The sequence below is a fragment of the Otolemur garnettii genome, unplaced genomic scaffold (assembly GCF_000181295.1).
Source record: "Otolemur garnettii isolate 467f Iridium unplaced genomic scaffold, OtoGar3 scaffold00065, whole genome shotgun sequence".
Classification (NCBI taxonomy): domain Eukaryota; kingdom Metazoa; phylum Chordata; class Mammalia; order Primates; family Galagidae; genus Otolemur; species Otolemur garnettii.
In genome coordinates, this window is record NW_003852460.1 from 44426 (window position 1) to 71909 (window position 27484).

The 27484-nt window shown below is 56.1% G+C and overlaps 3 protein-coding genes and 1 long non-coding RNA gene across 6 annotated transcripts in view; 2 read left to right on the top strand and 2 right to left on the bottom strand.

The window, feature by feature from the left end:
• PLCXD1 (phosphatidylinositol specific phospholipase C X domain containing 1) overlaps nt 1-6797 on the top strand; it is a 29256-nt gene extending 22459 nt beyond the window's left edge. The window contains exons 7-9 of the mRNA XM_012807135.2: nt 704-942; nt 1966-2149; nt 5699-6797. Of these exons, the coding sequence (XP_012662589.2) occupies nt 704-942; nt 1966-2149; nt 5699-5937 (662 nt within the window). The 3' untranslated portion in view covers nt 5938-6797. The remainder of the gene's footprint in view (nt 1-703; nt 943-1965; nt 2150-5698) is intronic.
• Nucleotides 6798-8396: 1599 nt separating this feature from the next.
• Nucleotides 8397-17778, bottom strand: GTPBP6 (GTP binding protein 6 (putative)). The gene is made up of 10 exons (XM_003793071.3): nt 17257-17778; nt 14587-14724; nt 14351-14421; nt 14048-14178; nt 13741-13811; nt 12749-12907; nt 11100-11308; nt 10139-10287; nt 9544-9696; nt 8397-9122 (listed from the first exon to the last, which is right to left on the bottom strand). The coding sequence occupies exons 1-10, from the start codon at nt 17603-17605 to the stop codon at nt 8996-8998; spliced, it is 1557 nt and encodes a 518-aa protein (XP_003793119.3). The 5' UTR covers nt 17606-17778; the 3' UTR covers nt 8397-8995.
• Nucleotides 17779-17850: 72 nt separating this feature from the next.
• LOC111726430 lies at nt 17851-25508 on the top strand. Its single transcript, XR_002774201.1, has 2 exons — nt 17851-17898; nt 23938-25508. It is a non-coding gene; the product is annotated as an uncharacterized LOC111726430 (long non-coding RNA).
• Nucleotides 25509-25580: 72 nt separating this feature from the next.
• The window catches only part of PPP2R3B (protein phosphatase 2 regulatory subunit B''beta), a 42595-nt gene continuing 40691 nt past the window's right edge, over nt 25581-27484 (bottom strand). For all 3 annotated transcript variants that reach the window (XM_003793072.3, XM_023515072.1, XM_023515071.1), the window contains one exon: nt 25581-25759. In XM_003793072.3, coding sequence (XP_003793120.1) covers nt 25609-25759 — 151 coding nt within the window. In that variant the 3' untranslated portion in view covers nt 25581-25608. The remainder of the gene's footprint in view (nt 25760-27484) is intronic.

Below are 27484 nucleotides of genomic sequence, written 5' to 3' on the forward strand. Positions count from 1 at the left end.
CCTGCCTCAGCCCCCCAAGTAGCTGGGATCACAGGCACCCGCCACAACGCCCAGCTATTTTTTGGTTGCAGCCATCATTGTTGTTTGGCGAGCCCAGGTTGGATTCGAATCCGCCATCTTAGGTGTATGTGGCTGGCACCTTAGCCACTTGAGTCACAGGCACCGAGCCAGTCTAGGCATTTTTTAATTCATTCTCATCTTGGTAGCTAGAGTTATAAAATCAGAATATGACAAGTCACTTTCCTGCTTAAAGCCTGGTGGCAGCTCCCTACACCCCACATCTGGAAGCTGCCTGGAGCCCCAGGGTCTGGAGGCAGTGCCTTCTGTCTGTGTGTGCATGTACACAGACACACACATGCACATAGATATGTGTGCACACAGGCATGCACCCACACACATGCACACACAGGCATGCACTCACCAACATACACACAGGCACACACCCAAACACATGCACATAGGCGTGCACTCACACATGTACACACAGGCATGCACCCATACGTGCACACACAGTCATACACTGTACACATGTACACACGTGCACACTTTTCCATCCAAAATCTCCCTCTCTGCCTGTCCTTCCTGCCTTCCCCCTGCTCCTGGTCCCCTGGAGACCTGCAGGCCTCCTGGCTGTGCCCACTGGGCAGCCCCCTGCCCTGTTTGTAATGACCTGACCCCTTCATCCAGTGAGTTCTCCCCTCAGAAGCCTGTTTGCGGGAGGAGCTTCCTGGGCTTCCGCCAGCCTCTGTGGGAGTGTGCAAATTACTCAGTATGTCCCCCTCACAGGACACTCTCACAGAAATCTCGGAGTGGCTGGAGAAACACCCACAGGAGGTGGTCATCCTGGCCTGCAGGAACTTCGAGGGAATGACGGAGGACCTGCACGAATACCTGGTCACCTGCATCAAGAACATTTTTGGGGACATGCTGTGCCCCCGAGGGGTGAGACCAAGTGGACAGGCATGTCCTTACGTCTTGCCTCTCCTGAGAGGCAGGGGATGGGTGTGTCCTTTGTCCTGCCTCTCCTGAGAGGATAGGAACAGGTGTGTCCTTAGTCTTGTCTCTCCTGGGGGGGATCATAAGCCACAGCCTGCATTAGCTGACCATGCTGAGGTATTCAGGTGAGACCTCTGTGGTATGACTCCTGAAGTGTGACTGCTGATGTGTGACCACGAGGTGCGACCTTGGGGTGTGACCACTGAGGTGTGACTGTGACACTGAGGTATGACTGCTGAGGTGGTCACCAAAGCATTTAACAAGTCTCTTTGTGTACACTGTGAGGGTCCAGCCTCTCTGGTTGGGGTCCTGCAAATTAGATTGACAAAGGCAGCTGGGTGCAGTGCCTCACACCTGTGATCTCAGCACTCTGGGAGGCTGAGGCAGGAGGATTGCTTGAGCTCAGGAGTTCTAGACCAGCCTGAGCAAGAATGAGACCCCGTCTCTACTAAAAATAGAAAAACTAGTTGAGTGTTGTGATGGATACCTATAGTCCCAGCTACTTGGGAGACTGAGGCAGGAGGATCACTGGAGCCCAAGAGTTTGAGGTTGCTGTGACCTGTGATGCCATGGCACTCTTCCCAGGGCACAGATTGAGACTCTGTCTCCAAAAAAAAAAAAAAAAAAAAAAGAAAGAAAGAAAGAAAAAATGCTGACAAAGGCAGTCGGGAGAGAAAAAGAGTTTGCTACTCTGTGTGTGCACAGAGCCTCCCTGATGCACTGACAGCTAACTAAGCTGCTTTCTCACATTGGTCCCTGCACTGGTATAGACCAGGCTCTGTGGCCCTACAGACCCACAAGCCACCGCAGTGCTGGAGAAGGTGACAGCCTGTGCCCCTGCTCCCACTCATCCCCATGCCCAGCTCCCTCTCATCCCTGTGCCCCAGCCCTATCTCACCCCTGTGCCCCAGCTCCCTCTCACCCCTGCGCCCCAGCCCTCTCTCACCCCTGTGCCCTGCCCCCTTGCAGGAGGTGCCTACACTGCGCCAGCTCTGGTCCCATGGCCAGCAGGTACTTCTCTCCTATGAGGATGAGAGCTCTGTGGGCCGACACCTGGAGCTGTGGCCGGGAATCCCCTACTGGTGGGGTGACAAAGTGAAAACAGAGGCGCTGATCTGCTACCTGGAGTCCATGAAGAACTGCGGGCGCCCAGGTACTGGGGGATTGTCCTACCTGGGTGATTGTCCAGGGCAGGTTCTAGGCAGTGTGGGTGACACCCCTCTGCTATCTGGGTTCGGGTTTGCCTTTACCTTTAAGTTAAAGAAATTTACAAGTATAATAGGTGCTGTGTGTGTATGTGTGTGTGTGTGTGAATATATGCACACGTGCCTGTCTTCACGGTTGTGTGGGTGTGTGCATACATGTGTGTACATGTGTGTGCATGCGTGTTGATCCAAATACATGACAGAGGCAAAAATCTCAATCAATGGAGGTTTATTAAGTCAAGATTTAGGGGAAAACAAGAACCACAGACAAGCTTTGGCTGTTTTCCCATGGGGAGGTTGAAATCTTCAGCATTTTAAACACAACAAAGAGGAGAAATGGGGGTGGCTGATGAGGTAGTGGCTACAACCTGAGGCTGGAGAAATACATGTTTTACATGACACAAGGGAGCAAAGGGAGAAGACAGAAGAGTGTCTGACCCCGTGGTCTCCACTTCTGCTGCTGGAGAGAAGCTGGGGGTTTGAGCAGTGGGTGGGGTCTGGGCTGTGCCGACAGTGGACAGAACAGGGTGAATCTGTCCGGGCGCTTCAGGGGGGGCTGCAGTCACATCCCCCGCTGTGTCCATCTCTTGCTCTCTAACTCCGTCTCTGTCTCTCCCTCTATCTCTTAATCTGTCTCTCTCAATTGCTCTCTCCATTTCTTCCCCATATCTCTATTTCTATCTCTCCATAACTCTCTCCCCTCTTCCCCCCTCACCCTCTCTTCCCCTCCTTATCTCTCTATCCCCTCTTGCTCTCCTCCTCTGTCTCCCCCTCTCCCAATCTCTGTCTGTCTCCCTCCCCATGAAATTCATCATCACAATTTACTTCTGTGCTTCTTGTCAACTACACGGGCTCCTCCTGTGACATGGTCCATGTGACTGAGCCCCTGGGGCACCCTCTTCTCTCTCCTGCCCACAACCAGTGATGCTCTCTCTGGAGAAGTTCCTGCCCCAGGTCACCCGTGTGCTTGGTCCCCCAGGCCCTGCCCCCATGGTCTGCTGGCAGAGCACCTGTGAGGACCGGTGGGCAGGAATGCATGATTGTGTGTGCTTTTTCAGTTTGCCTATTTTCTGCTGGGTTTTCCTTTTTCTTACTGGTTTGTTAGACTTCTTTATGGAAATCTGCCCTTTGGGGGGTCTGTTACAAACATCTGCAGTCGCTGTGTGGAGGCTGGTGGGGTCTCTGCTTTATTGTATGATCAATTGGTTCAAGGGCAGCAATGTTTATTGATCATGGAGGCCATGGTCTCAAGTGCCTCCTAGCTGCCCATGGTCTGTGGGGCCTTCGGCCCCTCAAATTGTGTCCTTGACCAGCAACACTGACTGAGCTCTGTGTGCTGTTGCTGTACCAAGCTGAGTGGACAACTCAGCCCTTTCCCCTGAGCTGATGTGCTCTGTCAACACAGCACGTCCTGCAGTGGCCAGTCAGCAAACACCAGGCAAGGGGAAGGAAAGTGAGCCTCACCCCTGACCACCCCGGGGGTGGGTGCAGTGTGGGAAAAAAGATCCTTTTCTCGCCCCATATCAGGTGCTAGAACCCCTTTTCTCAGGGAGGGACACAGGGCTACAGGGCCCTGACCTGTCCATGGAGGGACACAGGACTGTAGAGACCTGACCTGTCCAAGGAGGGATGGAAGCTGGCAGGCCTCTGACCTGTCCAGGGCTGTCCTTCCTGATGCCAGCCCAGTCTGACCCACTGGTGTCCACTGCCCTGGTGGCTCCAGGTTTCTTCCTGGTGTGATGTCCCTATGCTTCCTGTTTCTCATTGGTTTGGGGACAGAAATGACCTCTGTGTTTGTGTCCTGGGGTTGGTCAGTGAAGAGTGATACAACAGATGGAGGGATTTGGGGGAAGAAGTCCTGGTCCCTGACCTTGATAGACTCTAAAAATCAGTGTGGTCCCACCTGTGGGTGGAGCCCAGGACAAAGCAGCCCAGTCCCCCCACAGGGAGTGAAACTCAGGCTACAGAGGACAGCAGCAGGACTCTACTCAATGATCCCCAAGAACACGATGCCTGGTGGTAGGAGCCAGACCCATGTAGAGGGTGTCCTGCGACTCTGTTCACACACATGGCAGGGAGAGGCAGCTCCACGGAGATGGGAGAGGCTGCTGCTGCTGGACAGGGGAGGGGCTGCTAGTGGGGACAGCCCCCTTGGAGGGATAAGAACATTCTGCAAATAGAGGTGGGGGTCGCACAGCACCCTGAGCCTGGGTGTGCTGACTGCACAGAATTGCACATTTAAAATGGCGAATTTTATGCTGTGTGAATTTCAGTTTTTTTAAGAAACTACCTGAGTGTGGTCGGGCACAGCCGCTGTGGAGTGCCACAGTCCTGGTGTCCACCAAGGGTCAGAGATGGTGCCCTGGGCAGCAAAGGGCCAGTCAGGACAGGACAGCACTAGGTGGTGCTGGCTGAGGTCCCCAACCTGGCTGTGTGTTCCCCAAACTCACCAGGGAACAGAAAGCCCAGCATCTGGGCAGCCCAAAGGGGCAAGTGGCTACCACCTCAGTCCCTCACACAAAGCTGCAACTCTAGACAGAATAAACACTCAGAGAGTCTGGGCCAGAGAAAACAGCGCTGTCCTCACTGCCTGGGTCTGTAGTCGGGACAGCTGAGTGGGTAACACAGTGCTCATCTGCACCTGAGGCAGCCTGAGTCACAATTAGGGCCTCCCTGAGGTTCTGATCCAGCAGGTCCAGGGTGGGGCTGAAGCACCCCACTTTGAGAACCACTGGTCAGGGTCCCACTCGGCAGGAGCCTCCTGTAGAGGACAAGGGTACAGACTTGGTACCTCAAACAGCCAATCTGTTTTTCTACTGATGTTGGAGCCCAGAAACCCAAATGGGGCTCACTGGGCTAAAATCATGGCGCAGGAGCTGGTCCCGAGTCAGCTCCAGCTCTCCCAGCCCCTGCAGCTGCTCCTATCCCTTGGCTGTAGCCACTTACCCATCAGCCTTTGTCCCCTTTTTTCTTCTCATACCTGTGTTCTCTTCATCCTCAAGTCCCTCTGCCTCCCGCTCATTCAGACCCTGTGACATTATTGGAACCACAGAGATCACATAGGACCATTCACATTTTGGGGTCCTTAATCCCACCTCTAAGGCCTTTCTCATCTGTAAGGTTATGTAGCTACAGGTTCTGGAGATGAGGATGCAGACATCTTTGGGGACATTATTCTGTATGCCACATGGGATTGGGACACGGGCATCTTTGGGGACATTATTCTGTCTGCCACATAGGACTGGGACATGGACACGTTTGGGGATGTTATTCTGTCTGCCAGATGGGATTGGGACGTGGGACAATAGTCAAGACTGTTGCCTTCTGTAATAAAATCTCCATAGTCTGATGCCTGCTGAATTCTCAGACTCTGCTTTCCTCCGGCAGATCTGAAACCCTGTGACGTGAGGATGAAGCCAGGCAGGGTTGGGGCCACAGGCAGTGGGATTCAGGGAACTCGGGAGCCACATAACCTCTGTGCTGCGTCCCTGTTCCAGGCGGGCTGTTTGTGGCAGGCATCAATCTGACGGAGAACCTACCCTACATTCTGGCGCACCCGTCTGGGTCCCTGAAGAAGATGACGCTGCCCAGCCTGCCACGCCTTGGCACCTGGGTTCGGGAGCAGTGCCCAGGGCCTGGCCCACACTGTACCAACATCATCGCGGGTGACTTCATTGGGGCAGATGGCTTTGTCAGTGATGTCATCAGGCTCAATGAGAAGCTGCTGAGGTGCTGACCTGGCCCTTCTGTGTCCAAGTGCAGGACTCTGGGGTCATCCTCCGCCCTACCGGGTTCTGCTGTCACTGGGCGGAATATAGGTGATGGCAGGGCCAGTGATAGTAAGTTTTCTTATTTCTGTATCCTTGATGCTACGGCATTTGGGGGTCCTACGGATGCAGGGACAGGCGGCCCCTTCCCAGGGCTAATTCCTGCAGACAATGACGACTCCTGCAGGCGTGTGCCCCTACATGCCAGCTGCCACCCTGCTTGTAATGCTCTCACACAAACCAGTATTTCCCCAGCCTTGAGTCCCCCAGGGTCGGGGGCCTGGCTACAGGAGGAGGCCACTGTGTCCTGAGTCACCCCACAGCCTAGAACACAGCCATCTGGGGCCACCTTGCACCCCAAGGCCTGCTGGTGCATCCTCACTGTCCAGGCCTCAGTGGCCCACCCAGCGTGTCCCGTGGGGACCCTGGTGGGGGCTGTGGCTGGCCTGGGGGCTTCCTGACTGCTGATCACAGCTGGGGGACATTTCTGGCATCAGGTTGTCAGGGGAGGGCCTTGAAAATGACTATTTGGTCCACGTTACAGTATGTTCCGTTTGAGAGCAGATCAGTCATTTTCCAAAAGAAAATCTGCTCATGTTCTCAGCCCTGGTCGCTGTGTTTCAATGAAGATGGCTCAAGGCCATGGGGATGACCACCGTAGGTATGTGCACCACCTACCTCAGACCTGTGACTCTGTAGCGTGGAGGTCAGCTCCATGCTCTGGAGGAGCCAGCGGTGATGAAGGAGCGTGAGAATAAGTCTGACCAGGCCATGTCAGCTATTCCCACCAGTAACTCACTTTAGAGAATTAAATAACATAAAGGTCAAATACATTTGTGGACTTTGTCACTGTCAAAACGACCAAGGTGCTTTTGGTCACTTTTGGAATCACACGAGGGAAGAATCTTTAGAAAATGTTCATTGGGCACTTATTGGAGGGCAGTCTTAAAAAACCCAGCTCTGGCCATCAGCTCTCCTGTTTTATTTTTGCTATAAAAATACAAGGATTGGAGGAAAGCTCTTAGTTGGGTTGGGGTTTAAGCTACTCCGTGGGGACATTAAGTGAGGACTCAGTGGGATTTTGGACAGAGCCAGGTCTGTAGAATGGGGATCAATGCCCACTTCTGCCCACGTGGCCAGGAGGACTTCAGGGATGCTCAGAGTTTACCAAGGACCCTGGCTGGAGCTGTGCAGGACCCTGGGCTCCCAGAATCATTTGGCTGGTCCAGTGATAGAGACCTGAAGGGTGGTGGGCAGACCTTCTTCCTGAGACCCTCACCTTGGAGGCTTTTTCTCCTGGGGTCACCCCGACTCAGGAACTGGGGAGAGGCAGGAGCTGGGAGAACTAGGGCCAGAGGCCACATCTATCCACACCCCACAGAAAGGCAATTCTCTTATGATGCCTTGTCCAGGGCTCCTTGAGACCCCTTGACCATCCCCTCTATGTTCTCGAGACCCCACCCCATCCTCTGGGATCCCCAAGACCCTCACTCCATCCTCTGAGCTTCTCAAGACTCCCACCCCAACCATCCTCTCCGGGCTCCTCAAAACCCCCACCCCTTCCTCTGAGCTCCTCAAGACCCCCACCCTGTCCTCTGGGCCCTACAACACCCCTCTGACCTCAGCTGGGAGTCCTGGGTGATAGCCTCCAGCTCATGGTCTCGGTGACAGGGAGGTCTGGGCCAGCAGGCTGGTCTGTGTACCAGGTCCTGTTGTCCACACACCCAGGACTCCCTGAGCAGAAATCTCCACTGCGTTCTACCACTTGAGGATTGGGACATGGACATATTTGGGGACATTATTCTGTATACCACATGGGATTAGGATGTGGACATCTTTGCAGACATCATTCTGTCTACCACATGGGATTGGTACATGGACATCTTTGGAGACACTATTGTGTCTACTACATGGTGATTGGGACGTGGATATCATTGGGGACAGTCTTCTGCCAACCACACCTTCCTGAACTGAGTCTACATGGCTGGCAGGAACAGAAGCAGACCTCAGGCAGGGTCTGGGCAATGGCCGGCCCTGAGGTGTCTGTGTGCACCCCAGAGCCTCACAGGTAAGGGGAGCCTACTTCACCCTGCCTTGGGAGGTCCATGTCCCTTATTTGGAGAGAGGCAGAGATTTTTTTCACTGTCCCTGAAGGCTAACATTCTGGGACAGCTGACACCTATAATGGTGAATATAAAACTAGGAGAACAAGTCAAACCTTTTTCAGCACCCACACCAAGGGACAGAAACACGGTTGGCATGTCCTCCACATTTCCCATGGAAATGCGTCACTGTCCAGGCTGCCCTCCTGAGATGTACACAGTCCCTACTCCCTGGGCCCAGAATGTCCTTCCTCGAGCTTAGCACCCCTGTAACAGGGGCCTATCCCCTAGCCTGGGTGCGGGTGCTGCTCTAAGAGGCAGCTTCCTGCTGTTAGATGAAGTTTATTTTTCATATTGGTAGAGACCGCTAACAGGCACGCGGTGGGCACACGCACCTGCGAGGGGCAGGTGGGACTCCTTGTTGGCATTTCTTAGCAGGCCTGTCCTCAGGTACAATCCCCACCTCGCCTGAGTTCTCCTTAGCAGAGCTGTCTTCTCTCTGCCATCCTCTGCCACCTTCTGTGCTGCCCAGAGGCTGGGTCTCTCGTCCTTTCTCCGACAGCAGCGTGGGGAAAGCAAGGCTGGCTGTGCCTATGTGAGGGCCATGGGACGGAGAGGCCCCACTGTGGCACCACTCACAGCCATGGTCACAGTCAGCCCTGAGGACCCAGGAACTTGGCTCAGAGAACCAAGCACAAATCTTCAACATCCACTGTGGATGCCTGCCAGGAAGGCGGGCAGGGCCCAGCTCACTTGGACAGACAGACTGCACCTGTCTGGAGCGGACACTGGCAGCTGCCCATGCTGGACAGCAGTGGCCGTGACCCCAGACCTGGGTGGTCACAGCCACACATGCCCAGCAGAGAACCAGGAGTTGAGCCCAACACTTCAGCAGGACAGCTGCCTGGGCTGCTAGGGGATGTTTTCATCCTGGGAAGAGCTTCCGGAACTTGCCATAGGCAGACTTGCTGATGATGATGACCTGCACTTCGGCCACCCCCTCCTCAGGGATCACAGCCACCTGCTGGACCGTCGCCTCCCGATGTAGCCAGCTGGGGACCAGGTGCATTTCATAGCCACCAGTGAGGACTCAGTAGACATGCTCAGCTTCACACTCAGTGTTGCTAAAGAGAACCTGGCCTGCCCCAGTCCTGCTCCCCAGCCCCTCCTCCAAGTTTATGTTTTACTAGTGGGGTTATGGTTAGGGGTGGGGAGGGTTAGGGTTGGGGAAGAGGTGGCTCAGGGTCAGGGGACAGTTAGGGTTGGGAGGGGAAGGTTAGGGCTGGGAAAGGGGGAGGGTCAATAAATGCAGGGTGACCTGGAGTCTGCAGGCAGCAGCAGGACAGAGACTTGCTGCAGCCCACTCTGAATCATCTCAGCTGGTCCCTACACCCTAAGATGATTGGGGTGTATGGCCCTCCCCACACACCTGTAGGCCCTGCTGTGCACCTCCATCCCCACGAGGCCACTCACCTGAGCTGGGCCCCTGCCAGGTGCACACGGAGGGTGAGCAGCTGCCTCCCTGTGGCTCTCAGAACTGCATCTTCCAGGTCTGCTTTCAGCTGCTGCAGCCCTGACCCCAGGAGGGCAGAGATGGCCACTGCGTGGGGCTCTGTGGGACTGTACCTGTGTGAGGGGAACACCACAATCTACCCGGCCTGGGGATACCACCCAGACAGGGTCCCTGAGTAACTAGGGTGGGACAACTCCTGTGGGTGGAGGCTGGGAAGACTGGGAGGGTACTGGCTGGTCACTGCACACCCCAACCAGGCACACTCGGGGTGAGCTGGGCCTTGGTGCCAGGACTGGGAGCAGGGCTGGTCTGGGTCCCAGACACACTTGGTCAGGAGTGCGGCCAGCACAGAGGGAACCTACAATCCGCTCTCCACCAGCCCCAAGCTGCCTACCAGTCTCAGACTGACTTACCAGGTCCCGGACCTGGCACAGCTCACCCTGACTCCCCAAGACTCCCTGGACACTTGACACAGCTCTGCAGCTGGCTCCCCGGGATGCCCAGCAGAGCTCAGCCTGACTCCCTGGCCCCAATTCCCTGCAGGCCCTGACTTACCCAGGTACTAGGTCCACTTTGTTGTGGACCTCCACCATGGTGTCCAGCAGTGGGCCGGGCAGATTCAGGCTGCGCAGTGAGGACAGCACACTGGCTTTCTGGCGCTCGGTCTCAGGGTGGCTGACATCCCTCACATGGAGGATGAGGTCCTGTGAGACACGATGGGTCTTGCAGTCAGAGTGGCAGGGCCCACGCCTGTGGATGGGCCCAGGGAGGGGCTTAGATAGCACAACAAGTGAGGGTGGGAGAGCTGCCCTCTCTCACAGCCCCTAGGACCGGCCTCCTGGATATCACAGGTCCAGTCCACAGGGGACCCTATGGACAAAGGAGCCTCTTGGGGTCTGGGCTGGCCTTACCTTTTTGTGAAATCTCAGAGAAAATCTAAGATGATTTCAGTTTTCAAAGTACACTTTTTCCCAAAAGCTTTCCAGGTAGGTGCCACATGCAAAATTTGTAAATTACAGAAAAGAAAAAACCCTGCGTGATTCTGCACCAGAAAGAGGCCCCACGTCCACTTTGGGGTATTCACATTTGCCTTTGGGTTTTTTGTAAATCTGGATACACTTAAATTTTTTTAAATCATCTTTTTCATTAACGTTTTAGACTCTTAGAAAACTTGCAGACAGGGGAGAGGTGCCCCACCCTTGGCCACCTTCCCTGTGGCTCCCAAATGACTGTGCACCTGCCACGTGGGCCCTCCTGGGTACCATCCTCACAAACCAACACTTGGCCTGAATTTCAGCAACATCCTCTCTGTCCCTCGGGACACTGTGCTGCCCAAAGTCTCCTCAGGCTGCTCTGTAACCAGGACCAAAGTCCCCAGGTTTTGTCTGTGTCGAAGCCTCTGGTCTCTGGGTTGTGTCTGTTGAAGCCCCTAGTCTCTGAGTCATGTCTGTGACCCAAGACCCACCAGTGCCTGTGGTTAGAGTTACGGCATGTGGGCTGCCCAGCGCCCACTCACCGAATGGGCCACATCCTCCAGGGTGGCGGAGAAAGACTCGATCAGGCCATGGGGCAGCTCAGAGAGGAAGCCGATGGTGTCCATATATAGGACAGTCATGTGGGAGGGCAGCGACCCAGCATGGGCTGTGATATCCAGTGTGGCAAACAGCTGATCCCGCGGTTGGACGGCCACATCGCCTGTCAGAGCCTTGATCAGTGTGGTCTTCCCTAGGATGCAATGGGCTCTGCTGAGACCCTGGTGTGTTACTAACCCCCATGCAGTGTGGAGCATGGGCAGCACCTGAGACCCATGTCCTGTAGCACCCAGGAGTCAGTCTGAGGTCCACAGAGTTCTCAGGGACCCTCAGACCCGACGGGAATAGACATGAACCATCTCTGCCTGAGCAATCTGTAGCAGGACTGCATGCGGACAAAGGGAGGCTGTGCTGCAGATGGGGAGGGACAGCAGTGTAGATGCTGTGAGAGCCATGCCCAGAGGGGTCAGGCAAGCACCGGATACCAGGTGGCTGTCTGGAGTACCCCATAATCCCAACAAACATGGGGCACTCACCGGTCTTTTCTGACACAGGTGACCCCAGTGGGCAGATGGCCTGACGCAAGTGACCCTAGCAGGAAGACAGCCTGACACAGGTGACCCTAGCGGGCAGATGGCCTGATGGAGGTGAGACTCCAGTGGGAAGACAGCCTGAAGCAGGTGATCCCAGTGGGCAGATGGCCTGACACACGTGACCCCATTGGCCAGATGGCCTGATGCTTGTGACCCCAGTGGGCAGACGGCCTGAAGCAAGTGATCCCAGTGGGCAGATGGCCTGACACCTGTGACCCAGTGGTTACATGGCCCGATGCAGGTGACCCCAGTGGATAGACGGCCTGATGCCCATGGCCCATGACATGGTCCTTGCCCGACTTAGCCGTGTGGATGCACACAGAAACCCTGCTCATCCTATCAAAGACACGTGCTGTTGTCTGGGCTGAAAGGTTCTCTGACTTCCAAGATTGGTTCAGCCCAGCAGAAGCGCTCTGGGATCCTGGGAAGTATGAATTCATATAAACATTTTCCTAAAGCCCAGCTGTCCCCCAGGTGTCCAGTCCAGGATCTAGGGGATGCCCCTGCCTGTCGTAGACATAGACCACCTGCTCTATGAGCAGGACCTGCTCTGGCCACAGTGTGTGTGCCCAGCACACAGTGGGCCCAGACCTTCCTGGGCTTGGCAAATGTGGACAGACAATAAGTGTGTGGTCAGCAGGGCAGGATTTTGTGCCGAGCATGTGTCTACAAATGGCCAAGATGTGTCAGGATTTGGTGGCTGTGAAGGAAATCCTGGTCTCTGCCTCTTGCATCTGATGTCACTGAAGGCTGTGTTGAGACATATCTTGAAATTTACAGAGAAGTTTTACTTTATGAGACCCGAATTGCTTTCCTTCCCTGAAGGTGTCTACTGCCTGTGGATTGTGAAATGCTGAGGTTTCCTTTGCTACTGTTTCTCAGAGATCAGAGAACCTGTTATAAAAAGCAAAGCCCAGTCCCCAGGATGCACCCAGCCCGCTGAGGGCTGTGTCCATTAGCACATGTGCGCATGCCCTCACTGCAGTTGGTGCAGCCCACTACGGACACCATGGGGAGCTCCTGCCACCAGGCACACTCACCACAGTTGGTGTAGCCCACCACAGACACCACTGGAAACTCCCGCCGTGTGCGCTGTCTGCATAGCAGGCGCCGTTTCCCCCGCAGCCTCTCCAGGGCCCTCCTGATCTTGGCCTCCTTCTCTCGCAGCACACGCTGCTGCACCTGCATGAAGGATTCCCCTGGAAATGCCCACAACAGTGAGTGATCGTGCGAGGCATGAGGGAAGAGGCAGTGTGAGGCTGCCTGTGCACAGAGGTCCCTGTGGACAGCTGCACTGAGTACTGCTGAGTGGATGGTATCCTCCTCCCCCCCACACTTTGCCCAGTGAGGCCGGGAGCATCTCCTGTTCCCAGTGAGATGCTCAGAGACGGAAAAGACAGCATGAAGGAGGGGGAAGATGTGACAGGCCTGTGCTGGGCCAAATGACGTCCTTGCCCTAACACCAGAGGCTTTATGTGGAATCAGGATGCTGCAGATGTGATTAGTGAGGAAGAAACCGCACTTGAGAAGAAACTACCCTGAAGTAACATGGGTCCTAAACCCAGTGGCAGGTGTCCTCCTAAGAGGCAGCAGAGGAAACACAGACACAAAGGAGAAGCCATATGGAGACAGAGGCAGAGATGGAGTGATGTGGCCACAAGCCCAGGGATGCCTGGAGTCCCCAGGAGCTGGGAGAAGCAGGAGCCTCCCCTGGGGACTGTAGAGGGACTGGCCCTGAGACACCTGCACCTCAGACTCCTAGGCTCCAAAGCTGGGAGGATTATGGATCCCTGCTGTTTTAAGACCCCCAATTATCATTCTCTCTTATGGCAGCCGAAGGGAATTGCTATGATATTCTAATTTGCCTGAATGTGGACAGAGACTGGGCAACGTTCAGCTCCTGACCGATTGGGATGTTCAAGGGCTGCCTCCTGTCCAAGGGCGACTCACTATACACATTCCCAAGTACCCTGCTACCCATCCTGAGTGCCCAGTGACAATGTTCTCAGGCATCCACACACAGTCACATCACCTGAGCCCATGATGTAGCGGGAGCCTCCTCCTTGGTGGTCCTGGTGGGCAATGTTGTTTCTCAGGTTTGACCTGGTGTGGAAATGGGAGCTGTTCACTGGCCATGCTGCTGCCTTTCCTGACAAGACTGCTGGGAGGGGTCACGCGCTGCACCTGACCAGCTGAGCTATGCGGGACCAGCCCTGCCACATCCCTCCCAAATGTGTACCCCACACTCTTGTGCACCTTACGTGCCTGTGGGCCCCACGTGTACAACATGAACAACAGACAGAAGGGCACGTTCGCTCAGTTGGACACCCCGCGGGCACCTGAGTAGGGGGATCTCGGCCAGTGCCACCTGTAGCCGGGCCTCTCTGGTACGGGCATGGCAGCGGAAAATGTGCAGGACGATGGTAAAGCGGTCAAACACCTCTAGGCCCCAGGCCGCCTCCAGCTCTTTCTGGAAGAGGAGATAGCAGGGCCTGGACACGGGAACTCAGCCTCATGGGAGGAGTGGGCGCAGGCTGCACTGTCAGCCTACCTCATGCTCCTCTCTATCCTCAGCATGCTGTATGTAATGTGACTCAGATACTCAGAGTGGCACAAAAGACATGGGAAATGATGTCACCCACCTTGGTTGGGGCAGCCATCCTCTCCACATTCAGGAAGACAGATGTGATTTCTGGACACCCTCTGATTGTCTCTAACAGAAGAAGGTCCTATCAGAAGCGGATCCTTCCTCACATGCCCATGATCCTCCATGTCCACTCCAGTGTCCTGTGTGACCTGTGCTGACACCTCCCTCCCCCGACAGACCCACCCTAGATGTGACAAGAGAGAGGGAAGGGGTAGGTCTGAGATGATCTACCTGTCAGCTGCTCGAAGTTCCCTTTGCCAAAGATGAGCTTCTTGGTGGGCGTCTTGGTGGACATGACCATTGTCTGGACTACGGACCAGCCATCCAGGGTGTGCACCAGTGCTGTGGCCTCTGCCACCTGCCACGTGGCTGTGGAGACACACAGGCTACTGTTAGGATACTGCCTTCCAGGGTGGGCCCTGGGTCCCAGGCCCAATCTGCACCTGCCCTAGCCCTGTCCTCACCTGCCCTGGCCCCATCCTCATCTAACCCAGGCAGCCTTGCTGGCTTCCACTCTGCTGACCTCCTCCTGCCCTGGATGTGGCCGTACCTGGGAGAATACCCAAACCTAGTATTTACTCCCAAACATGTTTTCTTCCCCCTGTGGTTTCCTAGGTATGAATCTGATGGAAACAGGGCACAGGAGGGTGGAAGAAGGAAGGTGGAGTCTTGATGGGTTCAGGGCTCAGGACAAGCACAGCAGGGACACTGAATGAAGAGCCCTGGAATGTTGTGACGTGCATCATCTAACCCACCCTCCACATGGGCGGACAGAGGCAGATGGGATGATGTGACAGAAGGTTCTAGAAGGTCCAGGGAAGCTGGAACCCACTTGGGCAGGCAGAGTGAGCAGAGCTCAGCAAGGGCTGAAACAGGGGTGTGGAGGCATGGCACAGGTCCCCAGCAGCTCAGGGCAGCCGGGGCAGCTCTGGGAGGTGGGAAGGCTGATAGTGACGGGGTGCAACACAGGAGTCAGGGGCATGAGTAGGAGCTGTCTGCTCCTACTCTCATCCTGCTGGTTCTTCCTCAGGTGACCACCAGGGATAGGAGAAGATTAAGACAGGAAATGGGCTTTGAGGCTGGGCTCTGAGGGAGACTCCCAAGGAGGGTGCTGCAGGAGCAGGGACCCTGGATACCCCTGAGCTAGCAGCTGAGCCATGGCATGGGCATAGACATCACATGAATGGGTGTGGGTTAATTCATGTGTTAACCCCTGGCACCTAGGAATAGGACCTTATTTGGAAATACAGTCTCCACAGATGTAATTAGAGAGGGATCCCAAGATGAGACCATCCTGGATTAGGGAGGGCCCTAAATCCAGTGACAAGTGTCTTCATTAAAGACAGCAGAGACACAGACACAGAAAAGCCATGTGGAGACAGAGGCAGAGACTGGAGTGATGTGGCCACAAGTCCAGGGATGCCTGGAGTCCCCCAGGAACTGGGAGAGGCAGGAAGGAACCTCCTCTGGGGCCCATAGAGGGAGCGGGCAGCCCTGAGACACCTGCACCTCAGAACCCTGGAATAGGAGGTGAATCCCTGTTGCAGATGGTCACAGCCCGCAGGACACTCACTTGCTGCCCATGATGCTGTGGCCACCCACGGCCCCCACCACTCCCTGGAGGAGGTGTCTGCCCTGCAGCACCCTATTTTCTCCTCCCATCTTACAACAGCAACAAACAACCCTTCCCATGTCCTTAGGAGTCGCCCCCTGTGCAGATCCCACTGTCCCATGCACTCCTGGACTCTGCTCTTCATGACAACTGCAGAGCCCCACACCACAGCGCAGAGGAGGAAACGGAGGTCAGGACACTGGCATGCACAGCAGGGCTGGTGGGCGGGTGGCAGCTGGGGGTCCGCGCCCATGGGTTGGGGCTCGTCCTCTTTCCCGTAGGGGACGCAGAGCTTCTGGGATCTGAGTCCTGGTGGGCTCCAGAGCCCTCCCCATCCTCTGGTCACTCTCCTAACCGCTCTTCCTGAAACCGCAGGCCCAGCCCTCAGGAAGTCAGCGCCCTCCTCCACGACAAACCCCCCCCCTCCCCGAGCTCCCAGGTCCCCACGCAGGTGCCCTCTCAGGAGTCTGGACCCCACAGTCCTCCCAAGTGTCTGCCCTGGCACTGAACACATGCACCTGCCCATGCGTGTTTATGACCGACGAGCGGTGGACACGGCCAGTGACAGCCCTGGGGTGACAGGTCAGACAGGGCAACTGAGGCAGCTCTGGGAGATGGGGAGGCTCACAGTGACCGGGTGCAACGCAGGAGTCAGGGGCATGAGTGGGAGCTGCCTGTGACCAAGTCTTTCTGGATCTTGGGCACTTATTTTGACCGGCCCGTGCCCTTTGCGGGGGCTGTGGGCAGGGCACGAGACCCTTGCCAGCGTCCATAACTCCAGCCCCTGCCCAGTGCAGGATCCCGCCCCCAGCCCGCCCCTGTTCCGGCACTGGGCTTACCGCCAAGGAAAACAAGGCAGCACGGCCAGGCCCCGCCCTACGCCTCCACCCAATGAGTTTCCCTCACCATGTAAACCCCTCCCCAAAGATCCTGCCCACCCTTCCGGCCCTGGGAGTCCCTGCCCCTCTTCAACTCCGCCCCTATATTTACAAAATTGTGCTCCTCCCCCAGAGTCTCCATCCGCGTATTTATCCACTGATAAATACTTAGACTGCCGTCCCGCTCTAAGTCTCCGCCCCCGCATCGCCCTTCAATGAGCTCCTTCCCTAAAGTCCCCGCCCCTACATTGCCACCCAATGAGCTCCTCCCCTCAGAGTGCCCACTCCTTCATTGCCATTCAATGAGCTTCTCCCTTGAGTCCCAGCCCCCAACCTCCATCCAATGAGCTCCTTCCTTCGGAGACTTGACCTAGAACGCCCCGCCCCTCCCAGAGGCGCAGTACCGATCACCTGTGGTCATCTGCGGTTTTCCTGGGCCCCACTTGACGTCAGGGTGAACCAGGAACACGCGCTGGGTCCCCGCGGGCAGCAGCGGGTCCCTTCTCAGCAGCTCCTCCTCCTCTTCTTCCTCCTCGTCCGCATCTTCTGGCTCCTCCTCGTCTTTTCCGGCTTGGCTTAGGCGGCCGTCCGCCCGTGGGCCCCGCGCTCCGCTTCCCGGAAACTTTCCGGGGCCCCAACGGCTGAAAGCGGCGAGCGCGGGCCAGGGCGGCAGCGGCTGCACAGCCCTCGGATTGGGGTGGCCACAGTTTACCCAGGGGAGCCGAAGCCGCTGGCGGACGGCGACCCGCAGGGCCCACATGCCGCAACCCCGGGAATGCGATGGGGCGGGGCCTCGGCAGCGCCGCGCGGCCCTGGGGGTCCCCGATTGGCTGTGTTGCAACACTTACTCAAGATCTGCCGGCTCGATTGGCACGAGATCCCCATTGGTCACATACTCTCGGATCTGCTCGCGCGGCCCCTGGACGGGCGCTCCATTGGTCACATGGCACCACGTGATCACGATCTGCGCACGCGGCTCAGAGCGGGTTTCCCTTTGGTCGAGGGTCATATGCTTGCGTCTTGCAGTTGCGGCCGGGGAGGCAGAGCTGTATGGTAGGTCGGGTCACCCAAACGCGCTCACTAGGGGTGGGGTCCGGCCTGGACCCCGCCCCGTGGGCGGTTCCGCGGGAGACGCGAAAACGAAGAGCGTCATCTTCCTCCGCTGCCGGCGTTCCGTGTGTGGTTGGGAGGCTGGCTGCGGTGATTCCTAACGCTTCTTTCGGGGTCTCTGAGTCTTTGTTGTGGTTTCAGATCCTGCCCTGCTGTCCTCGAGCCTTTTGTTGGGGTCCCAGGTCCTGCCCCCGAGGTTCCCGAGTCTTTACTGGGGTCCTGAGTCTTTGTTTTGGTCCCCAAGTGTGGTTTGGGGTCTTCAGTCTGGCCCCAGGGGTGGGAGAATCCTTGTTGGGGTGACGTCGGCCTTGAGGCTCCCAGGGGCTGGAGTGGTCTGGGTGCGGGGGTCCTCCCACTTCCAGCCCCAGGGCCCACTGTTGAATGGGGAGTCCACGGGGAAATTTTCTTCCTGAACGGGAGAAGTTTGCAGTTTTTTTTTTTTTTTTTTTTTGGCTGGGGCCAGGTTTGAACCCGCCACCTCCGGTATATAGGGCCTGTGCCCTACTCCTTTGAGCCACAGGTACTGCCCAACAGAAGTTTGGAAGCTCTTGTTTGAGCGTCCAGGAAGCCGCGGCTTTTCTAGTGCCCCACCAGTGGGCATTGGACCCCGTCCTAGGGATACCAGAATTTAGCTCTTAAATAGGTTCTTGATTCCAAGAATGAATTCGCTGAGCACAGATCAGTGGTAGAAGAGGATTATTTACATAAAAGAATACAAACACCTGTCACTCAAAGGAGTAGGGCGCCGGCCCCATATGCCGCAGGTGGCTGGTTCAAACCCAGCAGCCACCAAAAACTGCAAAAAAACAAACAAACAAAAAAACCCAAAGCTCCCAAGTTGGGAGAAAAAAAACTCGCTCTCTTTTTTTTGTCTGCCTCTGAGCGGGGCTCGGTAGTTACAGTTAGCGTGTCTGGGACCCTCTGTAGTTACTTTTAGCGTGTTTGGGTCGTGAATGATGGCTACAATCACTTTCATTCCCAGGCCTAAGAAATGGGGGAGTTCCCTGTTCGGCTGTAGGTGCAAGGGGAGGGAAACCGAAGGTGCTGGTGTCTCCCCAAAAGCTGTCTGGCCCCTCCGGCTACTGGAGCCTCCCCAACCCCCACCCTCCAGCCCTATGGTTCCTCTGCCTGCTGTGCGGCACCAACACCGCCAAGGCAAGGCAGCCGGTCCGCGCCCCCCACCCCCCCCACCTCTACTGAATTGGCTGGGACGCCACTTATCCTGTATCGCTAGGGTCCAAGTGCCCAGGACAGGCAGGTGATTCTGATCTGGACGCCATGTGAGTGAATCTCTTTTTAGTTTCGAGAGGAGCCAGGGACTAGATGAAAATTAACTGGATTTTTTGTTGGCTCCAAGTTGGCCTTGGTTTTTGTCGTCACTGGGCTTCCTTCAAATCCAGTCTTCCTTTTAGGGGAATAGTGGGGCTTGGCTTTCTGTGCTGTTTTTTGCATTTGTTGTAAAATAGAGGATGAGGGAGATGTGGGAGGCTGTTGAGAAATATGGTTCCAAGAGGCATCAGAGACACCGTTGTTCTTCAGGGTGGGTGCAACCTTCTGTAGGGGCTTGAGTGCATCAGGCATTGACACCGAGAGGTATAATGCCCCCAGTGTGGCAGGACTCTTAGCATTAGGGCCTTCCTGGCCTGGGCACTGAAGGATTGGGTCTTAACCAGCTGTGTGAGCTCTGTGTGGACCTGTGGGAGTGTTCTGTGCATCCCAATGACAGCAGGTGGCCCCAGAGAGGCAGTGTCTGAGCCATCAGCAAATAGGCATTGAGTATCTTGAGGGAACCCTGACTCGGGGACCTCTGGGTTGTAGGTGGACATGGGACTTGTACCCCCTATAGGAGCCCTGACTTGGGGGCACCTGGGTTGTAGGTGCACGTGGGCCTGCACCCCCTGAGGGAGCCCTGACTCAGGGACCCCATGCGTCATGGGTGGAGGTGGGGCCTACACCCTGTGGCCTGGAAGTTGCTGTCTCCAGCCCTGACTGTCCGTGGGGATCTGGCTCCTTTTGGGCTGTGTGTGGTTGTCAGTAGTTATGTTTGCGAGGTACACAGTGCTATAACCTGTTTGTGACTGTGACAGGTGACACATTGTGGTGTTTCCCATACAGTGTCCCCATACTCCTGGTGACAGCATCTAAGAGCCCATGTGCAGCTCAAGGCAGGAGCCCCCCAGCATTACCCCTGCCTCTCTGCTTCAGTGGATATTCAGCTTTTCTGGAGGTCCCAGGGTGTCCCTCTGCAGAGCTACCCAGTGGGCTGGGTAGGTGGGGGTCCTCTGGGAGACAAAGTGGTCTCAGCACCCCGTTTTCTCCTTACAAACTTCCAGCCCATTCCCTCTGCAGGTGCTCCTGAGTACAGAAACCCTGGTCTTCACTCTCAGCCACTCTGAATTCCACATGATCTTCACCGGCCTGTCCTCCCTTGTTAATTAAGGCAGAGACCCCAGGAACCAGCTCTTGAATGTCCTGAGGGACTTGGCAGGTTTGCACAACCATCAAGCTTGGGCCTGAGTCAGGGAGGGGCATGGTCAGCTGGGCCTGGGGCATTGGTGTCCAGACCCAGGGAGAGCAGCTGCTCCTTTCAGGGACTGCTCTATCTCTGGTCCAGGCCCAGGCAAGTGCTGCCATAGCAGGTGTGCAGACAGGTATCCTCACCTGGGTGACCAGGACACAACCCAAGTCACAGTGTTTTAACTGAGATGTGACCTGATTCTGTGCCTAGCCCCCCTGCCCCCCAACTTGGATGTTGGAGCACTTCTGGACACGCCTTCTGCATGCTCAAGATCTAGAGTGCTGCCACCAGTGCCTGGGGGTTCCTGACCCTCAGGGTGAGGGGTTCTCTCTACTCTGATCTTTAGGAGAAGTATTTCTCTTTAAATAGGCTTATAAAATGCAAGAATTAAAAGCATTAACAGTAAAGTACGGGATAGGAAAAAATAGAAGAGAGAAGTAGAAATTCTGAAGACAGACAAACCACATAGGCATTCATGCAAAACTGCGAGAGTGGGGTAAATGATCTTCCCTATCAGAATCCATTTCTAGCTTCGGTAACAAAGTACCACAGGCTGAGAGGCTTATAGACAACAGACATTCATTTCTCACTTCAGGAGGCTAAAGATCCCTGTGCAGTAGATGCTGTGTCTGGTGGTGACCCACTCCACCAGAAAGAGATAGTGCCTTCTTACTGTGTCCTCACATGGTAGAAGGGGCCAGGGGGTTCTCTGGGGTCCCTTTTATAAGGACACTGGTCCCATCCATGAGGTTCCACCCTCAAGCCCTCATCACCACCCATAGGCCCCACCTCCTAACCCATCACCTTGGGTGTGAGGGCTTCATCATGTGCATTTTGGGGGGACAGACATTCAGTCCTTCAGTGTTAGCTTTCACAGCCCAAACTACAGATGAATGGCTCGTGTCTCCTAAGCACCAAGTCCCCAGGTCTTCACAGTCTGGTTCGTCCACCTCCCTGGCTGTGCTGCTGCCCTCACACTTCTGTGTCCTGAGCTAGAGGTCGGGCTCAGCACCTGCCGTCTGTTCAGTGCTGCTGCCCATACCTCCCCCCTTCAGGTGGGTCAGATGCTCAGATGATCTCCACCAAACTTCTGAGATGTGAGCTGTCCTTTTTGAATGGGGAAGGACTCCCTGGCCCAGTTTCTGTTTTCACCTTTGAGCAGGTTGGACTGTTCCCAGGGTCTGTTTAGACCAAAGAGGGATTGGCCCAGACTTCAGAGGACAAGCGCAGACATGGAGAAGGGGGTCTCCCCTGTACTGGGGCGGGGCAGGCCCTCTGCTGGGGTCACCACACCTTGGTAGATATGCAGCTGTGCATGGGGCCTGGGTGGAGCCACTGGCACTCACTCAGGGTATTCCAGTCTCTACGGGGTCTGCTGGGAGAAGTCCCCTGTCCCTTCACCTGGACAGCAACCCTAGACCTCAGTTGCTCTGTGATTAAACTGAGGATGAGCCAGCACTAGGGTGGGGAACGGATACCCGTAGCCCCCAGGGCGTGGATGGCCTCCATCTGGCACTTGTTCCAGCTTCTGCCAACGTAGCCGAGGCCTGTGGACACCTTGGCATGGCCTGTAACGCTGTGGACCTCCATAGCAGCCTTTCCTACCCCATCTACCTCCTGGCTCCAGGATGTGGTCGGCTATATCCAAGGTGGGATTGATGGGTTGTCTGTCCCTGTCACAGCCCCAATGGGCCCCCATGCCCTTTTCAGTGCCCCCACATGCCTGTCCATGGGTGCACAGCCACCTTTGCTTCAGGCACAGGAAGAGTAAAAGGGCAGCTGGAAGACCAGGCAGCTGCTCCCCCAGCCTCAGCTTCCTGCTCTCCTGACCCATCCTGTGAAGGCCCATGTGAGGGCCTAGGGGCAGCAGCTGCTGGAAGCTGAGAGCTAAGGGTCCCTGTGGCATGGGAGGGGCTGTGCATCACCCCATTGTCTGCATCCAGGACTGTCCAACTGTGGGTGCTATCCAGGTCCATTTTCATTGCTGGGCAGGAGCCAGCATGGTGGGGGCCAAGGGTCGGTTGCTAGGGCCTTGTTGAGGGAGCCCAACTGCACGGGGCCCATAGTTCCTGCATGTCCAGGGCTGTCTCGGCTGCTGTGTGTCTGCCTTCACATCTTGCTCACGTCACTGGGGGGAAAGGCGGCATTGTCACACTAGGAGGACAGGTGTCCCTGGTCCACGGAGGGGCTGTCCTAAAGGAGCAGAGGACCCCTCCCATGGTTGGGCTGTGGTGTACCAGGTGCAGGGGTGGGGACAGCTGCCCTTGTGGGCAGGACTCAGGCACTTGATTCTCCCTGGGATGTGGGGTACAGAGAGACTCAGATAAGGCTCCAGCTTATGTCTGGTTCACTGTGCAGGGGCCCCCATTCCCTGCAGGTCTCCACTGTCGCCCTGTCCTGTGGGGTGCAAACAGACTGACCCACCTGCAAGAGGCTGGACTTGAACGTCAAGGGCACTGAGTCTGCACACAGGTTCCCCCCTACTGCAGGATGAAGACACCTGCCAGGCCTCACCCAGAGAGGCAGATTTCCTGGGATGGACAGGGACACCAGAGGGTGGGCGTGGTGGCTGCGTCTGTACCAGGCTGAGGGGAAGACCCTTGCACGAGCCCCACCTGCTCCAGACCTGGGATGCCAGCCCAGCTGTGGCTAAGGAGTCACAGCCTCCTGATGGCCACAAGCCCCTGATGGAGGCTCATCCTGCAGATGTCCTTCCTTGCCAGGACACTGCTGCTGGCTATGAAGGTTCCCCAAAACATCTTCTGGGCCCACTGGCAGACCCCTCAAAGAACAGAAATGCTCTGGGGCACTGCCACCTTCCTAAACCCAACCACACAGGACATGGGTCTCCCACCTGTTACCTGGGGGTGCTGCACACCAGGTAGGATGACAGGCCCTACCTGGCCCTGCAGCACCAGCTGCCAGTCTGGGAGACAGGAGTGCCTGCACCCTGTCACCCAAGGTCACAGTTAAGGTGGTCCAGGCAGGGCCATCCCCACCAGCAGCAGTATAGCCTGGAAGTCTTGGTATGTGGCTGAGATGGGACTTGAGAGTCTGGCCAGGGGCCAGGTGAGGTGCCAGGGAGCCCCCCGCCCTCCCCCATCCCCTGCTCAAATGCAGATTTGGGGAAGGTTGGGGGAGGCAGAGAATGTACGGGGTAGAGACCCAGTGGGGAGGTATAGGCTGGTGTGCCCCAGCTCCCCTGGGGGCCAGGCTGGGGCCTGCACTTTGGGCTGGGTCTTAGCTGGGGCTCCGGCAGGGCTCAGGGAGGGGCCTATTGTGGATGAGGCCCAGTCAGTGCTGGGGCACCAAGGCCCACAGCTCCAGCCGTCATCCCCATTACCCACAAGCAGCAGCGCTGGGCTCACAGGGACTCCCCTACATACAGCCATCACTATGGTTCCTGGCACCCCATTCTCACTTGTGATTCTTCCATGTCCTCATGGCTATCCTGTCCCCTCCAGGGTTCCAGCTCCCACTTTGTTTCCCACTCAGTGTGTGGGCACCTCCCCTCAAGTCATGGGGAGCCCTGACCATGCGCAGCAGCTGTGAGGGAGCTTGGCGAAACCTGCTGGATCACTCGTGTGTGGCAGAATGCACTGGGACCGGTCACCTTGTCCTGCAGCCACCTGGAAACTTGAGAATGTATCAAGGTCGCCTTGGAACCTGGGCCCCAGGAACGCCTGGATCCCAGAGTGCTCACCTCTTACTATAGCCCCTGTGGAACACATACCAGGTGTCTAAGGTGTGCTCACCTTGCTCATTGGAACCCTCAGACCTGCCCTGGTCACCTGGTGCCACACAGTCCTGGGAACACCCAGAAGCATCATGCACACGGGACTGATGCCCTGAGACCTGCCATGCCTGCCATCTTCCTGGAGGGTGGTGGGGTACCTGGTGTCCATCTGCAGTTACAGGAGCCCCTGGTCCTCCCTGTGTCACCCATTTGCCTGGAGACCTGCCAGTCTGACGAAGGGACAGCTCAGGACAGCTTGGACTGTGGAGGGAGCAGCCGAGGCTGGACCTGCCTGCCTGTGTGCCCCAGCAGGACTGTGTGTGAGAGGCTGGTAGGGAGGCACTGGGTCAGGTTCCTGGCAGGCCTCAGTCCTGCCTCCAAGCCCAACCTCAGGACTCAGCAGGAACTGCCTTGCCTTGGGAGATGTCTACGTCTACCAGGTATCCAAGCCTGCCCCTCTCACAAGTGTGGCTGAAGCATCCACAGCCCAGGACACAGGCCACATGTCCCTCTTTCACAGCCACGTCCTGGCTCATGATTGGTGGTGCCTGTGGTTGGGTGGAGCCAGTGGGCTTTGTATAGACAGGTGGCTCTGGAGGTGACAGGCCCTGTGTTCATGACACACAGCCACCTGTGGGTAGGTGGTTGGGGACAAAGGCCTCTAAGGCTGAGGACAAAGATCTATGCCTTGCCTAGGGGGTCACGTATTTCACTGCCTTGGCAGCTGGAATGTTCCCCCAGAGGGGCCCCTGTCCTTCAGGAGGGCTGAGCCATGACTCTGGGGCATCATCGTGACCCTCCCCTGCCACCACCCAGGGGGACTATGGAGGGAGCAGCTGCGTCTGGTGAGGGCTTGGCAGAGCTGATGATAGTGACAGCCCTGTAAATGGCCCCAAGTGCACAGTGTGGTGACTTTGCTCCTCTCCCCCCAGGCTGTGACGGCAGGAACAGAACCCATGATTGAAGATTTTTTTATTCAAAAATACAAACATGTTCACATAAAATGCTTTAAAATTGCGCCACACAGCAAGTCAGTCACCTTCACATGAAAACATTCAAAAAACAGAACTGCCGTGAGGACCCACCCTGCACTGCAGGCCCCAGGGACTCATGTGTCCACCTCAGGACGAGACCCACACTGTGGGCAGCACAGACCCTGTCCTGAGGGTCCCAGTCCCCAGTCATTCCAAGGAAGATGCCTGCATGTGGGTGAGGCCATGGCTTCCATGGGGGCTCCTGTCCCACTGGCAGGTGGCAACGTGCCACGCTTCCGTGAATAAATAAAAATTTATCATTGCAGATGAACGCATTTCACTGTCTGCAAAGGACAGTTCAACAACGAAACAGTTGTTTTCGCAGAGGCCACAGTGTGCATGTCACAGTAGCCACAGCACACGTGTCACAGTGCCTGTAGGTCGTCATCCCCACATGCGAGCTCATACAGGTCGACAGCACCAAGAGCTGTCGGTGCCTCCAGGCAGGGCCTCTGGGCCAGAGGGGACCGCAGCGCGCTCAGCTTCTGCTCCACAGGGCTAAGGTCAGCCTCATACCTGCAATGAGTGTGTTGGTGAGGACCTGGCCATAGGCAGGGGCAGCCAGGTGGGGGGACATTGTCCTCCTCCTTGCCTGGGGAGCAGTGCTGGTCTGAGCAGAACACACCCCAGTGAGCAGGATGTAAACTGTAGAAACACCAGGGAGGTCCCTGTGGGGCAGGTAGAGCCCTCCCTGGGAACCTGGGCTGGACCACAAGGCACCTTGTGATGGGGACTGGGCAGTGACCATTATCTGCCCAAAGATGAATGACAGTGCTTGTTAGATGGCAAACCCAAGTGCACATGGAGCTCTAAAAATCAGTCTGTCCATGCATGGCTGGAAAGAGGACAGCACAGGGACACCAAGGATGACTACGCAGAAGGGGGGACGTATATGCTCAGGCAAATTCCTCTGAGACTTAACAGTGGGAGCTGAGGCCTCCTTGGCAGCTCTGGAAACACCTACAGGATGGGGTGACACGCCCTATTGTGGCTCAGTGGCACTCTTTGCTTCTATGCAAGAAATATCACTGTCTCTCCTGGGAACACACACAGCCTCAGCACACAGGGCCCTTTTCCTCGTCCCACTGAGATGCTGCTGCTCCTAAAAACACTGAGGTCCCCAGTGCCACCAGCACTCACTGTCGATGGGCCTGGGCCACTATGAAGCAGGAGTGCACAATGGGAGTCCCTGGTGAATCTCACCCAATGCTGGGGAAGAAATGACATGTCTTCCACATACACCCATCCAGAAACCATGGGGAAGGCCCCTGCCCCTCTGCTGTGTGGCTGGAGCCAGCAAGACCACAGGGGAAGCCACAGGTGATCTCTGTGAATGGATCCAGATTACACATAAGAAGGGTGACATGTCATGACACATCTCAGCAAACAGGATAGGACGGGCCTCCCTCAGCTGGCAGATGTGGTCAGCATGAGAGTTGTTGGGACACTTCCCCGAGGATGGGGAGGAAGGACCCTCTGCTCTCACACCAGCCCAGCACCCTAGAGGTCCCAGGCAGTGCGCCACATGGGAGATGAAATAAATGTACCTGGAACACTGCAACAGAGTAAGACAGACCCGTTCAGGCAGTGAGAACCTGAAAGAGCTTTCAGAGCTAGAAAATGTTTGTACCACACATGAGCAACTGGAAACGAAAGTGAGAAAAGCACCTTTTGCAACATGAAAAAATTATGAAATACTCAGAGAACACTCTCAAAATTCACATAAAATCCATACATAGAAAGCACGAAATGCCAGTGCGAGAAGTCAGAGTGGGCCAGGCATTTGCATTGCTGGGATGTCACTGGGCTCCCATGTCAGTCTGTGCATTCATCAAAATTGCAACATTGCTACAGAATGTTTTTTAGAAATAAGCCTGCTGTTCATACATAAAAGCAAAGAAACCAGAACAGCTAACACAATGTGGGGGGAAGGGGGAACCACTAGGCAGGCACAGTGGCTCTCGCCCATAATCCTAGCACTTTGATGGTGAGTGGTCTGGAGTTGGACACCAGCCTGGGAAACATAGCAAGACCCCATCTCTAAAAAAAAAAAAAGAACTAGTCAGGTGTGTTGCTGGGGGGCTGTAGTCCTGGCTACTTGGGAGGCTGAGACAGGAGGATTACCTGAGCCCAGGTGCTAGAGGCTGCAGTGAGCTGTGATTGAGCCCCTGCACTCCAGCCTAGGGGACAGAGTTGAGACGTTGACTCTAAAAATAATACAAATTTTTAAAGTACATGGAT

Excerpts from the sequence above, each read along its gene's own strand:
- GTPBP6 (XM_003793071.3), bottom strand. The coding sequence starts at position 17,605 with ATGTGGGCCCTGCGGGTCGCCGTCCGCCAGCGGCTTCGGCTCCCCTGG. Across the intron at positions 13,812-14,047 it reads GCCGAGATCCCCCTACTCAG|GTCAAACCTGAGAAACAACA; the intron begins GTGCCCGCGGGG and ends TTTCCACACCAG. Across the intron at positions 11,309-12,748 it reads GGTGGGCTACACCAACTGTG|GGAAGACCACACTGATCAAG; the intron begins GTGAGTGTGCCT and ends ATTGCATCCTAG.